We start from the raw sequence: 15,917 nt of genomic DNA, 5'->3' as shown, positions 1-15,917 counted from the left end.
TGCATACATTCTTGTAACACTACTCCTGTAAGTTTATGTAGTATCCATTTTTATCAAAACTGGAAATGTACATTTGATTTTATAAAAACAAAGTATCAGAGGGGTAGCTGCGTTAGTCTGGATCTGTAAAAGCAGCAAAGAGTCCTGTGGCACCTTATAGACTAACAGACGTCTGTTAGTCTATAAGGTGCCACAGGACTCTTACTTTGTTTTAATGTAAAAGCAGCAATCTGTATCTCTTATTAGAAAAAGTACAGATTGCCACAAATTACTTTACTTGCTAATGAAGCTTTTTCTATTCTTTTGTTCCTTCTTGCTTTTGATTGAGAAGAAAATATTTTGATTTCATTTGTCTTATTTTTCTGAGTCACTAAGATTTCCTTTCTTTCTTCTGAGAGAAACTTTTCTGAGGAACTTTCAATTCTGTGTGTATGCATTGAGATTTACAGCAGAAATCTATCATACTGAGGATTGAAAATTGACAGCAACTCATAGTGCCTTTGCACACTTGTTTAATTCTTTAAAATAAGGCTAGGGCCTAAACCAACATTTAACAGCTAGAGCAGGGGTAGGCAACCTATGGCACGCATGCCAAAGGCGGCACACAAGCTGATTTTCAGTGGCACTGACACTTCCCAGGTCCTGACCTCCAGTCCAGGGGGCTCTGCATGTTAATTTAATTGTAAATGAAGTTTCTTAAACATTTAAAAAACTTTATTTACTTTACATACAACAATAATTTAGTTATATATTATAGACTTATAGAAAGAGATCTTCTAAAAACGTTAATGTATTACTGGCATGAAACACCTTAAATTGGAGTGAATAAATTAAGACTCGGCACACCACTGCTGAAAGGTTGTTGATCTCTGAGCTAGAGGACTAACCCAGATTTTTAGAGGCTGATCTGAAAGATGAGGGGAACAGAGAGTAGCTTTCTAGAGGCTTGATTTGTACAAAACATGACTTCAAAAAATGCACATCTTTCTTTTTTCTTAGAATATTTGTTCTGTTGTAAATGTGCATATACTTTGAGGGGGTATACGCAGTTTTATTTACTGATACAACTATATATGTTTTAGAAAATGAGATAGTTAAAGTGGAACAACCCTCCTTAAGCCTTGTCTACACTGGCAAGTTTCTGTGCAGCAAAGCAGCTTTCTGTGGTGTAACTACTGACGTGTACACACCGCCAAGTCACTTCTTGTGCGAAACTCCTCAGTTGCAGCGTTGCCAAAAAAAACACCTCGACAAGAGTCGTAAGCCTTACAGCGCAGAGGGTCCTGTGCTGTATTGGCAGTGTAAACACATTACAGCGCAGAAAGCAATCATTTGGCCTCTGGAAGTGTCCCATAATCCCTCAAGTGGCTGCTCAACTCATTGTTTTGAACTTGGCTGCCCTGGAGACATGCATCCCTCCCCTTTTAAAGCTCCATTTCTGACAGCCCTTGCATGCTGTGCTGATCTGCTCCGGGACACACAGCAAGCCATTAATGTGGAATGCTTGTGCTGTTGAACACAGAGAGGTGTGTGTGTGAGAGAGAGAGCGATTGCCGTGCAGAGCCCAGGGAAGGAGGCAGAGGCTGATGTCGGGGGTTCCCCCCCCCCCCCCAGTCCTGGTTGCTTCCTGCCGCTGTCCCAACTTACAAGACAGCATGCTGATACACTCTGTACCCCAAAACACTGTCTCTCCCCACTTCTATACACACACACTCTTCCTGTGACACCTTCTGCCCCCCCCCCTTTCAGTTGAAAAGCAGCTGGCAATGTAGTAGGATGCCCATGGAACAATAGGATTGGGAAACCTGCATCATGTGATGCTGTGTCTGCCCCCTGAGGCATTGCAAACCCCTCCCAAAGCATCCTGCTGCCAGTTGCACAATGGAATAACTACTACAATGCACTGACTGCTCTCTTTGCCGTTGCAAGAGCTGCTAATATGGATGCGCTCCATCGTCACAAGGAGCGCAGTGTGAATACGCAACAGCGGTTTAATTCCAGCACTTTAATAAAAGTAGTATAACTTATTGTGCAGAAACTCGCCAGTGTAGACATACCCTTAGTGTGAATGCAGTTGTACTGATGCCTGTACTGATAAAACATATTTAACTATATCAGCACCAATATAAACACGTTTAGGTTGGTACAGCTGCATCCATGCAGGAGAGGGTTGTTCCACTTTTAATTATACCATTTTCTAACCAAATATAATTATAGTAGTACAAAGCTTGTGTGTAAATCAGCCCTCTGTATGCATTATTTACACACTTTGTTCCTTCTCCTTCATTTTACCTCCTATTTTACTTGGAGCAATTTTTTGAGGAAAATATCTTTACAATCTTGAGAGATGTCCATTTTCAAATATGGGCCAATTTCAAAATAATCTTTGCTGATGATGCAGGAGTATGTGGTTGACTTAAAATTTGAACAACTAAATGGTTTTGGCTTCTCTTTGACTTTTCACAAGAGAAAATGAAGATGTGTGTGTGTGTGTGTGTGTGTGTGTGAATTTGCAAAACTGCCTTTTTTGCTGGAGCGGGGTGTCTGCTGGTCTTCTCTAGTAAAAGGAGGGTGGGGGGAAAGGCTGGAATAAATCATTGACATTAGTCTGCTGTGGAAAAGTATCTTTGTCAGCTAAAACTACCTTCTGTGGGGGGAAAAAACAACCTAAATTTAACACTAGCTGAATACAACCCTAGGGTATGTGATCAGAGAATAAAGTGGGATGGTTTATTTAAAGAAACCCTATTTCTAAGAAAAACAATTATATGCAATTAAAGTTAAACATAGTTAATTTTTTGTTGTTTTGTTTTTAAAAATAGCCCTGTGTCTCCTACCACTCCAGGCAGTCCTACAAGTCCAGGCACTCCTTTGTCACCAGGTGATACTCCATCAAAACATAACTGTCGTGGCCATCACTTGCATACAGTTGGGGGAGTAGTAGAGAAGGGTGTTTGTAGTCGCTGTAGTCACAAAAGATGGCACCTTTTAAAGCCAACCAACAAATCTAAAGAACCAAGAAAAAGCCGCCAAGGAGAAGTTACAGTACTTTCTGTGGGAAGGTAAGACTCTCTTCTGTTTTTTTTTCATGCTTTATTTACGTTATCTCGTCTGACTCTCACTGTTAGATTAGTTATATTGTGCTATCACCTATTTCTGTAATGACTCTTGCCACAACCCAGCACGTGGATTTTTCTGAATTGCAAGACTGTAATTAACTTTCGAGGCATTGTGTTGTTTCACTAGACATCAGATGTCTGACCTGTAAATCCAAACTTGTCAGTTCACTAGTTCTCTTTTTGATCAAATTTTTTAAATTGGGATTCGGATAAGTATACTGCAAGCTGAAGAATTTTAATTATTAATTTGTATTACCATTAGTGTCTGGAGCCTTAGTGATGGACCAGGACCCCATTATGCTAGATGCTGTACAAATGCAGTATAAAAAGACAGCCCCCGCCCCAAGGAATTTGCAGTCTAAGGCCTGGTCTACACCTAAAACTTAGGGCATTCTAACTACATTGTTCTGGGCAATCAACATTTTCATTCCCTGTGTGGTGGTGATAGGTTGATCTAACCCCTCTGTAGATGCAAGATGGAAGAATTCTTCTGTCAAGCCAGCTATCACCCATCGAGTGATGGAAAACCCCCTTCTGTCACTGTAGTGAGCATCTATGCTACAGCACTGTAGCTACACCTTTGTTGGTGAGCTGTGTAACACTTGCAGTGTGGACGTAGCCTTAAACTTCAAAGTGCTGCTGTGGGAGCACTTTGAAGTGGTGAGCGTGGTCACACTGAGTGCTGGGAGAGAGCTCTCCCAGTGCTTCTGGTAATCCACCTCCATGAGGGGAAAGGCTCTGAGTGATGGGAGTCTGTCCACACTAGGCTTTTAAAGCGCTCAAACTTGCTGCACTCGGGGATGATTTTTCACGCCCCTTAGCCAGCAAGTTGGCGCACTATAAAATGTAAGTGTAGACAAGTCCTTAGTGTAAGACAAAAGATGATAGATGGGGAAGTACAAGGAAACAATGAGACAGCATTGGTCAGCATGATAGGCAGTGGTCTCAGCACACCGTGAACCTAACCATTGTCAGGGCTTTTGTAGGTCCTGTGGAAAAGGAGAGTTTAAAGGAGGAGGATGAGCTAGTTTTGCAGATATTTTATATGGAGCTCCTCCCAGGTGTGAAGGAACAGCATGGGAAAATGCACTAAGATGTTTATTTGAAAATTTAACAAGTGGTCAATGGGCTGATTGAAGTGTGATCGAACACCTTGGTAGTGAATGAGAATTGATAGGGTGGGGATAGGCTATGAAAGACTGTGAAAGTGAAAGTAAGTAGCTTATGTTTCTTGGGAGAGAGAAAGGGGAGCTTGTGGAGGGATTCATAGAGAGGGGAGATGGGATGCAAAGAGGTCAAAGCAGTGGGACAGGAAATTATCTTTGCAGCAGCATTGTGAATGGGTATGACGGAGGCAAGATCTAGTGTGTAATTAGAAATTGTATCACAAGACATACACATTAGAGGGCTGAATTAAGGCTGCACAGAAATCTTTATTCTGGCATTTCCTATCTTTTGAGTGCTTGACTTTACAACCTTCATGTTCTTTTAGAGTGTGTGTGTGTGTGTGTGTGCGCGCGCGCGCTCGCATGCTGCTGGTTTTTATAAAAGCAAACTTTTATAAAATTCTATCATGTGACATCATATTGACACACCTGGGTCGTCATCAGTGTCTGTTACATGGAACTTTGCTATTTGAGCAAAGTGACTGTTGTCATCCTCTGTGTGGAGGGCAATGAGACACTTTACCAGAGGCTTTCACAGATATTTGCTGACACCAAAGGAATGATGAGATTTGGGAATCTTAGATTGAAATGAAGCCCCTGAGGGGGAGTCATGTTCTCTAGTGATAACACCTGTCTGCCCATTCTGCGCCCCCCCCACCCCACCCCCTTGTCAACCACCCAACTTGACCCCTTCTGCTCTGTCCCCTCCAGCCTGGCCTTTTCCAAGTCCTATTTCTTGTCCACTTTTGGCTCCTCATCCCATTTTCTTCTCCTAGCCACATCACGACTCCTCGGGTTTCCCATCCTAGTCACAGTCTCCTTGCTCAGTTTAGAGGTTCAAGTACCACCTCCCAGAAGGCACAAAATGAGGCCTGAAGACCTGCGTCTTGCGCTAATCTGCTGTTGTCATGAAATTCTTGATGGGTCCCCATACTTCAATAACATTCAGGTCTATACTGAGTCTTTAGAGCTTCAGGGTTCCAGCACACGTGTGCATATTATTCCTCCCTCCCCTCCCCCTCCCCCCGACATCCTGATAGAGCTAACTCTTAGGTGGGGAAGTCTACAAGCTCCAATTTTTCCTCATAATCGGATCTTTTTTATGGCTGAATGCCTCTGCCATCATAGGAACTGCAGAAGACCTGGACTCAGGTTCTTCCTCCCTTCTGCTCATGTGCATAGCATGTTGACATGAGTATTTGCAATTTAGTGCTTGGATTGCATGTGGACCCTGATATCTGTGACGTTGTGTGTCTCCAAGTGTTTACGCTTTCTTTGAGGGGATAGAAATGGAAGATGCTTAAGAAGCAAAATTAAGTGAATTTCACCTCAGTGTGGGCTAATATGGTTAATATATTTCTTTTTAATCTAGTCAAGGATACTAATGAATTATACTTTGCCTCAGAGCCAGGTGACTTTAGAATTTTGTGCTGTGAAATTTTTTTAATCCCTTCATAGTGTGAGTAGAAATACAAAGCTGTGGATCCAGTAACACAATTGCCTAAAAAGAGAGCAAGAATTACAGATAGATCCTCATCCTTCTCTTGACTTTCTTTACAGTAAGTATCAAATACAGAAGATGCAGTTTTCCCTCTAGTTTCAGTTTTTTTGGCTTTTGGACTATTCATGATTGCTCAACCAATAGTGTAGTCTTTTCTTAAAATTAGAGATCTTCTTTCTTTTTTCAAGAGAGGTAGGTATGGTCCAAACACTAGAATCTGAGATAGGAACTCCCAACTTTAGACTTCCCTCCTGCTGTATTCTTGGAAAGCCCCTTTAAAATATCTTGTTTTCCATCTATGTAGTTGGGATAATACTTGCCTCATTGGGATGTTGAAGATTGATTAGCTGATTTCTGGAGGAAAAACCAACCAAGCTATCCTAAGTGGGTTCTTGTATTGCTTGTTTCAGATTTAGAGTCACAAAAGTAGAGCACAAATCTACATCCAAAGAGCGGAAAAGCTTGATGTCTGTTAATGGTGTTGAAGTTGTCAATGGAGAAGTGCCTGCCACACCTGTCAAACATGGATCAAGAGAAGTTCCTGCCACACCTGTCAGACAAGGAGCAAGAGGGAGAACTGGCACAGAATAATAGGTGGGTATTAAAGATTATAGACTGACATGGAAAGTAGGATCTGGTGAGAGATTCAGATACGTTCTCACTGATTTCTTTTGTTGAGAGGTAGAATATGGATAGCCACGTATTTAAACATATTTAATTATAAAATGTCACAAAGAGAAAATGCATATCCAAATTTTATTACCACGTTTTAGTTAATTTGTCAAGACTAACAATACCCAGCCAGATTCTTAACCAACCTGACTCTTACCCAATTATTTATTTATATTCTATATTTAACGTTTACATTGAAATAAAATCCATTTATCTTTTATGGTGGCTTCCACAATCCAAAGAATGAAGAGGTGTAAAAGAACATCTGTATTTACTCATTTTCTCTGTAAATTACTTGATTTCATTCCAGGTGCTGGTGAGGAATATGTCCTCAGTACAAAAACACTATCACTACTGGCACTAACTGGAATATACTTGGGCAGTCAGCAGATGCTCAAAGCACTGAATGGGCATGGAACCAAACTTATTTGTAATGGTGATTGTGAAAAGACTTGCAGATCACAGCCTCACAGGAATATCTGAGATGCCTGTTATTTCCTATAGTTTAAGTGCTGCAGTTATTGCTTCTTGTATCAGATGGTACCATAATCGTGGAATCTTGGATATCTCTATATGGTGCACATACCATGTTAGGAGCACCATTTCAGATTTTGGTCTGGGTCGAAAGGCAACTTTAACCGTGATCTCAGATAATAACTTAGAAATTAGCTGACAGGAGCCCTGTATCTAATTCCTATATAAAGAAAGAAAAAATACATACAAACACCAATTAAAGCCACATTTAAGTTTATATTTAAATTTAGAACAATGAGGAGATAATATAGCAAGATATTCCCAATCCCAAAATTGGAATCGATCATTTAACTTTTGGAAACACCCTACTAGGGCAAGGCATCGTGAGTTTATACAGCACCTATCTGGGATTCTAGGGGTGTTAATAATAATAATAGACTAGAAACTGACTTTAAATGGGAGTGAAACTAACATTTTCAAGTCACTTTCTCTTCTGTTTAAAGGCTATTTACTTTCCAAACAGGCTCTTAAACACACTACAGTGATTGAGTTGAAGTTCTCAGAGGAGATTATTTAAAACCAAACACCAAGAAAACTCCACATTTTAAAGTTGAGAAAAAATGGAATCTTGTTTATTATTTAGAGTTTGTACATACGTTTTTAAAGTTCCAGTCTGTGTTTAGATGGTGTACCTCAGTTCTCATTGCTGTAAAATGGGAATAATAATACTTGCCTGCCTGCCATATGGAATTATAAGGATTAGATTGAGATCTGGGAGACAGGAACTGGGCCTTCTTAATGGTTTGTATGGTGCTTAGCACAATGGGGGGCCTCCTCCTGATTTAAGGACTTTGGTCCCTAGTGTAACATTAGTCAGCTGTTGAGATGCCTGCTGGTGGTAGCTGAAAGGGACTGTGATAGCTTGGATCATTGAAACCCCCTTGGGAACTGCCAGCTGATGTGCCTAGACTACTTCTGCCCCTGCTTTCCCTGCCAGCTTGAGACTCCAGCACCCCGTTTTGTTGAGCTAGACATGCTAGACTGCTCCAACACAGACCCAAGGTCTGAGCCACATGCCCTAAAGCTGCAGACTTAACTGAAAGTGGCTTACAGAAGTATTCCTGTCTTTAACACTCAGATACCCATCTCTCAGTGGGGTCCAAACCCCAAATAAATCCATTTTACCCTGTGTAAAGCTTAACAGGGTAAACTCCGTAAATTGTTCGCCCTCTATAACACTGATAGAGATGTACAGCTGTGGGGACTGTTCCCCCTCACTGCCTCCTCTCTCGGGACACAGCCCTGTGCCCTCACCCCTCCCTTGCCATGGAGATTGACTCCTCTTTCCCTCCCTACTGCCCCCACCCCCAGGATCCAGCACCCTCTCCCCCTGCCACTGGGGGCCCTGTGCTCACTCTCTCCTTCCCACCATCACCACAAGGGACTCTGTGCTCCCTCTGCGCCATCCTCACCACTGGAGACTCTCTGCTTCTTCCTGCCACCCACCACCACCACTGGGGACCCAGTGCTCCCCCATTCCACCCTGACTGACCCCTTCCTTGCCTGCCCCACCCCCAAAGGCTTGGCTCCTCCCAGGAGCCAACCCTCTTCTCTTTGCCTTGGGTCTGTTAAGTTGTCTGTGTCAGTCCTGCTGTCGTTTGACCCCAGTGGGCTAGGCTGTGCGAGCCCCTCATTTTCCAAGCTGTCAGACTCAGTTTGAATCCCCATCCTTCCATTCCATTGGAAGAGAGTAGCTGCTGATTAGTGGAGACAGAGGAGCGGGAGGAGTGGGTGAGCTAGCGCAGTGGAGGAAACTGACTGCAGGAGCCAGAGAATTCTGGCTCCTGAAGGAGAGGACTTGGCTGCATATAACTGCAGATAAGAGCTCCGCCTGGGGCTGGGGTGTGTGCCACGAGCAGACCTCCGGTATGAAACGGGGCGAAACGGTGCCTCTGCTTGTGTTGGTAGATCTTGGCTTTTTAATGGCTATTGCTGCAATGAGGGATAAAGTGACCTACAAAGGACTTCAATTAAAAAATTTTTTGCGGTAAAATGGTGACTTGAACACTTCTTTATTTTAATTTTTAAAAAGTGGGTTTTTTTTTGCTTCCCTTTAGAGTCTATTTCTGCCAGCTAACCTGAGGTGATAACTTAATTCTACACTAGGGACTAACCTTGACTCCTTTTCCTAATCTAACCAAACCCTCAGTTCTCATCTTTGTTTCTTGACTCTGACTCTTGTTTCGCTGGTTCTTCTGTCTCCATAAAGTCTTCCAGGATAAGACAAGGTTGGGCACACTAATGTGCATGCAGAGTTTTTAAGTTTTTGTTTAAATAAAGAAGAAATCCAGGCTTTCTAATGTATATCATGAAGCAGCAGGAAAACAACACCCAACATTTAAGTAAAAATTGAGTTCCAGTACATTTGGAGGGCTACCGTAAAAAAGTCTTATTTCAAACCTATACAAAACTGTACATCAAACATGTTTTGTATATTTTTAATCTTTTTGATAGCATACAACTTGATAGTTTTAAGACTCCGTTTGTTAAATAAAACAATAATTGCTGCATATTATCTAAAAGCTGCTCTCTAAAATTTACTGTATCTTTTTTTTAAATTTAAAAATAGACTGTACTCTAGGAATGCTAGAAACTTTGAATGTCCATCTAAGACAACCCTGTTTGTATTGTAGAATCTCCCATAGGATTTAAGTGGTTGCTCTATATTGAAAACAGAAATAATGTGGGTAGTGGAGGAGTGACTCAATGAAAACTTTTGTAAAGTTCATGACAGTCTGACATAACTGTTCTGCAAATCATCTGTTTTAGGCCATAATCAGGTCTTGACTGATGGCTAAAACACTTTTCCATAACATAGTTAAAAACTCCTGTTTTTTTCTGTTTATTCTGGCAAAAAGCTGTTCTAATATAAATTGAATCAAAATCCTGTTTCACAGTTGTTTCCAAAAATTGCAGTAATAGTCATTTCAGGAATGTAACCCACATATTCCTTTTACTCTCTCCTAAGAAAATATCCTGACTTACTGAAACTGAACAGAGATAGGTACCTGTTCAGCGTTTTTGTGACTGCAGCCAGTAAACATATGTTTATGAAATACATTCACATCTAGAGAGTTTTGACCCTGATCCTCAGCTACAGTAAAAGAGGACTTCATGCAGTTGCAGGACAGGGAGGCACAAAAGCATCTTAAAAGCTATGCACCAGCTGCCCACGCAGCATGAAGGGGACATTTCTGGCTGCTGAAGATCACTGGGATATAGCAGAGGCAGCCCTGTGCCCTGACATCAGCTGCAGGGTTTGGGCTGGTGTAGGAGCTGTGACAGCATCGCTGTGCCACTTGAGGATTCCCATATGCTGGGGGCATTCTTGCTTTAGGGCAGTTTTGCACAATATTGCCAACAGTTGCCCTAATATCCTTGAAGTTTTCCCTCTGCTCAAATTGCCTGTAGCCAGCGTAGTCTCAGCACTTTTTTGAAGTTAGTTCTGCAGTTGCCCAGTTTAGGCTTGAGTGTCAATGCTAACTTCCTGGAAGTGAGAAATCCGCTTTCCAGAGTTTATCCCCAGCATAGCAGTCTGTTCCACCTACTTCATTTATTTTGAAAGTGTAAGTTTACTTAGCATACAGGAAAAAAGAGAAAATAATAAAAAGTTTTATGCAGAATATAAACATAACTAGTCTAAATATTGCAGATAGTATAGCAAGCTCAGACCTTGCATTTGGATTGGAATCTATTGGATAAATAAGATAAAAACTTCACTGGTAGACAGTTCAGTATCTGTAGTCATTGTCCTCTTTTCTCCCCCTCCAACTGAATTCCAGTTGCCCTGTGGAGTTTTTTCTAAGGAGTTTAAAATTTGTGGTTAGCATGTTTGGACATTGTCATCTGTTACGTTAAATAACCATATCGTCTCTATTACACCATAGTTAATTAAAATCTTACAAACCTTGTGTAACTTCTTCCCAATCTCTGTGAATACAAAAAAGGCACCTTTCCATTTCAAAGTATCCCTTTGAAGTTTAGCCATTTAAATTGAATGCCTGCCTGCTTCATCCTAAAACTAATGATGGAATCTGTTATCTTTGACATTTTCTTAAAGGTGTCTTTAGCAAGTTAATTACTTTTTTACACTTGGATAACCTTTGTTTACTTGTTTAAGATTGGTAGATAACACAGTACTGAGAGACGGTACTAAGCTTACTAAATGAATAACAAGCGCAATTCATATCAAATAGTCCATGTGCTGCAAGCAAATAACGTTAATTTTTACCGGGGGAGAGGGGGTATCTATAAATCACAGTACAGATAAACTAGATACAACCATAACAGGATTTATAGAAATCCAAAAGATAAGTAGGTACAATCATTGTCACACCCACTAATGAGTGTCATCTTAAACTTTCAGCACCAGAGCGCTGTGGAGAAGTGATATTATTAAGGTAGATGTGTATATATATGCTCTTTGAATGTCTTTTGTAATATTTTACCCACTTGGTAAAATTCTCATCTCTGCACAGGATACGGTTAAAATTTTAGGAATGTCATTTTATATTAATATTTTAAAAAGCATTTTCAAATTTTGGACATATTGTTTGCCTAGGGTTTTCTGAGAACACTTAAGTTACTCTGATATACATTAAAATTTTAACACAGGTAAATCTGCAAAGTTCACTTAAAAAAACAAACCCCACATCCGTATCTTTCACTTTTTTTAGTATAACTCATAAATGAGAATTATTCATAATAAATAAAATGCACTCTTAACTAGCATCAGCACTGTTACAGATTCTGTACTAGGGTGTAAAAACAAGGACTCCTTGTGGCACCCTACAGACTAAGAAATTACTTGGGGATAAGCTTTCGTGGGCTATAACCCACTTCATTAGGTGCATGAAGTGAAAATACAGTAGGCAGGTATAAATATACAGCACATAAAAAGATGGGAGTTGCCTTACCAAGTGGGAGGTCAGTCAGTGCTAACAAGGCCAATTCAATCAAGGTTGTAGCCTATTCCCAACAGTTCTTCTTTTGCGTAGAGACTGTACATTGGCCAAATCGGACAGTCTATACGCAAAAGAATAAATGTACACAAATCAGACATCAAGAATTGTAACATTCAAAACCAGTAGGAGAGCTCTTCAGTCTCCCTGGACATGCAATAACAGACTTGAAAGCGGCCATTCTTCAACAAAAAAAACTTCAAAAACAGACTTCAACAAGAAACTGCAGAACTGGAATTAGTTGCAAACTTGACACCATCAAATTAGGCCTGAATAAAGACTGGGAATGGCTGGGTCACTACAAAAAGTAATGTTCTCTCTGTTGATACTCACCCCTTCTTGTCAACTGTTGGGAATAGGCCACATCCACCTTGATTGAATTGGCCTCACTAGCACTAACCCCCCCACTTGGTAAGGCAACCCTCATCTTTTCGTGTGCTGTATGTTTATACCTGCCTACTGTATTTTCACTCTATGCATCTGATGAAGTGGGGTATAGCCCACGAAAGCTTATGCCCAAGTAATTTGTTACTCTGAGGTGCCACAAGGACTCCTCGTTTGCTGATACAGACTAACACGGCTACCCCTCTGAAACCTGTATTAGGGTGTGTGCTCTACTGCCATTTTCTGACTCCAGTGTCTTTGCCATCATCAGATGACCTAGTTATCTAAGGCAACAAGGAGGAAGAGAAAACACACTGAGAAGAGGAGGAGGAGAAGAAAAGACCCAGAGTAAGGAATGTAAATAAGCACTAAACTCAAGCAACTCTTCTCTACCGGTTGACTTCGTAAAGTCTGTTCAAAATATTGATCTGTATTCTTGCTCATTGTACTATGGATCAAACATATCTGAATTCGGTGGCAGGGCTCGTGGTGCATTCCTGCGCATAGTTTAGTCATTCACAATCAGGTTGTTAACCCCAGTATAATTGAAAGGTAAGCATACAGGTTTTTTTTTCCCCAGTTAATTGTAAGTTTAATTGTAAGGCACCTGCTATTTATTTACAGTTCTGTAAATCTAAATACATGGCAATTACTTACATTTGAGCATGCTGAAAAAAGCCTGCACACATACTGTTCAAGATATTAGTTTAATAAAGTGTGCTATCTTCTCCAGTCTGAGAACCCTCCTCCCAAATTGTGGGTTGTCCAGACACTGGTGTTAGATTAAAGCAGTTTACAGGCTACTCTATCTGTTGCCAGTGACCCTCTGAGCCCTTACAGCAGCCAGGAATTTTCCAGATAAAGGAACGTTCCTGGTCCTGCAGCACTTTTTTCCTCACCAGAGCCCCTCTAGCTGGAATTAAGGGTGGCCTAGGAGCTCAGTGATCAAGAGATCATTCAGTTACCAGTTAAGTTGGACTCAGAATTGTTTTGTGCACCTAAAGTGGTGCAGAGTAGCTTCATTATAGCAGTGAATCAGGCCACTTGTCATGAGTGACATTCCGTTACTTTAAATACGTTGTTGACAATGCAACTTTTGTAAAGGAAAACCAGCAGCCTGTCAGTTTTATTGTGGGGTAAATAGTTTTGTTTGTCGCAGATAGAGTTTTTAGAAGCGTTTTGATAACGTGCTGAAACTGAAAACTTAGGAGATGTACTATTATAGGAAATGTATTTATGTCACTGTAGCTCTTTATAGTTTCTGTGAATGAATCTATGCAGGGGTAGGTCCTAAATACTTAAGATTTGTAGCCAATAAAACATTTCCAGTCACTAACATAGTGTTGGATCCTGTGATCAACAGCCTATTCATTTGCCTTCATCTTAAAAGAAAAATTCATGTAACCCTTGGGGAAAGCAAAAGTTCTTCTACCAAAACTTCCTCACTGCTGTGTCCAAATTAAAATATTTAATGAGCTCAGCAATGTAAACAATGGAAAACATAGGCTGGTTGTATTATATGGGGACAGCTTTATCCTTTATTGCCAAATAAGAAACTTATGGCATGATGGCTGTCATGGTTACAGGGATAACTGCACTTTTGACCACTGTCTGGTCTCAGAGCGTTACCCCCTCAGGTCCCGAGCCTGAGGTGTTTACTTCCTCTGGGGTGGTGATTCTCCAACATTTAAAGTGGGTCATGGGCTACATTGGATAAAGTATGCTTATGCTAGCAGGTCCAACTACATTCAGCACCTGCTGGTCTTCCTTTGGGAGCTTGTTACCAATGGCAAATACAATGACCAGACAGCCTTCTGTAAACAAAAGTTTTTTAATCTTAACAGTTAGCAACAAAGTAAAACATGAGAGAGAGGATTTTTAAACAACAAAAGGCCTACGTATTGTCTGTCTCATCTAAGCCCTTCCACCCTGTGAGAGGACCCTAGAAAGGCTTAGCTTTGTCAGACACTAAGTCAGGTGTCAGTCTGTTTCCCCTGAACAACTTCCCGATAACCGTCTGACTGTTGGCCAGAGAGTCTTTTTAACCAGCCAGAAGTTGTCTTCTCACCTTCCTGTGCTTTGACTCTGCTGCTCAAAACCTATCTGGTGGGCTCCACTGAGGTCAAGCCCACCTCTTGAGTCATTGTTTTGCCTTCTTGCTTGTTTTTTTTTTTTTTACAACAGCCTGTTATTAAACTAAATCAACATCCATAAAGTAAACTTCCCTGATAACTATCAAACATATAGCACACAATACAGTATTCAAATATTATTATAGAGCAGCCCCATGTCCTTCAGAGTGTCTGTCTCTCAAAATAGGTACCCTCAATCCATTAGTGCCAACTATTAAGTCATAATGTGTCATATTTGAGTGTGACTCACTGACAGAAAATCAATGACTGTTAAGCAGTGCTAATTGTTGTTTGAATCTACTTGCCATGATTACCACTTTGCCTTAGAAATGATCTGTTAATTGGGAATATTTGTGATATTTTGGCAGACTTTGCTGTATAACAGAAAATGAAAAGTGACACTTTTTTGCTCTACTGTGTGCCTAACAAGAATACACATCAATCTGTAGCTTTAATGCATGTCAGTAGGGATTATACTAAATTATGAGAAAACTATAAAGCAGTTCAGTCTGTTTAACAAACCTCTTGTAAATAATTGTCTTTGTAATTGATTCATGTTTTAAAATAATGCTATGTTTTTGTAGCTGTGTCAATCCCAGGATATTAGAGACACAATGTGGGTGAAGTGATATCTCTTATTGGACCAACTCTGTTGTTAAGAGAGACAGAAGTTGGTCCAATAAAAGATATTACCTTACCCACCTTGTCTTTTTAAATGAATACCATCAATCTTCTTTAGTCTGAGTAAGTGCTCTAATATTTTTCTTTATCTTTGAAAGTGAGGTTTCTCCATCAGCTCATACAATGTTAATTAGCAATATGTGTAACAGCAAAAGAACTTTTCCCCTGGCTATCATCTCACATGCCCCCATAGGTTGCCACTTAAAGCTCAGAAATGAGGCACGTTGGTGCGTTATTGTAGCCGTATTGCCAACACCAAATATTCAAAAATCATGAGTTAGGCTCACTAAAAATCATCATGAGATTATGTAAAAATAATAAATTTGATGTTTTTTTATTTGCCTCCCACTTTTTGAGTCTTCATGGTGCATTGGAGTTCACATTTTGAAGCTCTCCCCACAGCCATGGGGGCTAGAAACTTACTTTTTCTTTAAGAATGAAGGCTGAAATCACACATCCCTTGACACCATGAGCTGGGGCTTTAAGGAAAACAATTGAGACGCATGAGAGCTGGCAACATTGTGTATAGGGAAGTTTACGCTGCTGACTGTGCTCTACTTGATCCATAGGTGGCAGATGTAGCCCAGACAGCTCAGACCTACAAGAGAAACACATTTTTTTGTCAGTTCTAAATAAAATTAAGTCTTTTAACAAATGTTTTATTTATAGTTTTCAAGAACTAAGTTCCAAAAGTAACTTATCTGAGCCCGACTGCTACTTGGGAATAAATCCAAAGAATTAATAGATTTTTCATTATTAGTGTAAAT

The 15,917-nt window shown here is 40.5% G+C and overlaps 1 protein-coding gene across 2 annotated transcripts in view; it reads left to right on the top strand.

Annotated features, from left to right (window-relative positions):
* The window catches only part of RELL1 (RELT like 1), a 44,085-nt gene extending 28,988 nt beyond the window's left edge, over window positions 1–15,097 (top strand). Inside the window, exons 6-9 of one of the 2 annotated variants that reach the window (XM_030563589.1) lie at window positions 2,823–3,062; window positions 6,197–6,380; window positions 11,359–11,392; window positions 12,609–15,097. In XM_030563589.1, the coding sequence (XP_030419449.1) occupies window positions 2,823–3,062; window positions 6,197–6,377 (421 nt within the window). In that variant the 3' untranslated portion in view covers window positions 6,378–6,380; window positions 11,359–11,392; window positions 12,609–15,097. The remainder of the gene's footprint in view (window positions 1–2,822; window positions 3,063–6,196; window positions 6,381–11,358; window positions 11,393–12,608) is intronic. The other variant, XM_030563590.1, reaches the window with a different exon arrangement.
* The last annotated feature ends 820 nt before the right edge of the window (window positions 15,098–15,917 follow it).

The sequence above is a fragment of the Gopherus evgoodei genome, chromosome 5 (genome assembly GCF_007399415.2).
Source record: "Gopherus evgoodei ecotype Sinaloan lineage chromosome 5, rGopEvg1_v1.p, whole genome shotgun sequence".
NCBI lineage: Eukaryota > Metazoa > Chordata > Testudines > Testudinidae > Gopherus > Gopherus evgoodei.
The sequence above is the reverse complement of the archived record's forward strand: the minus strand, read 5'-3'. Positions and strand labels throughout refer to the sequence as shown.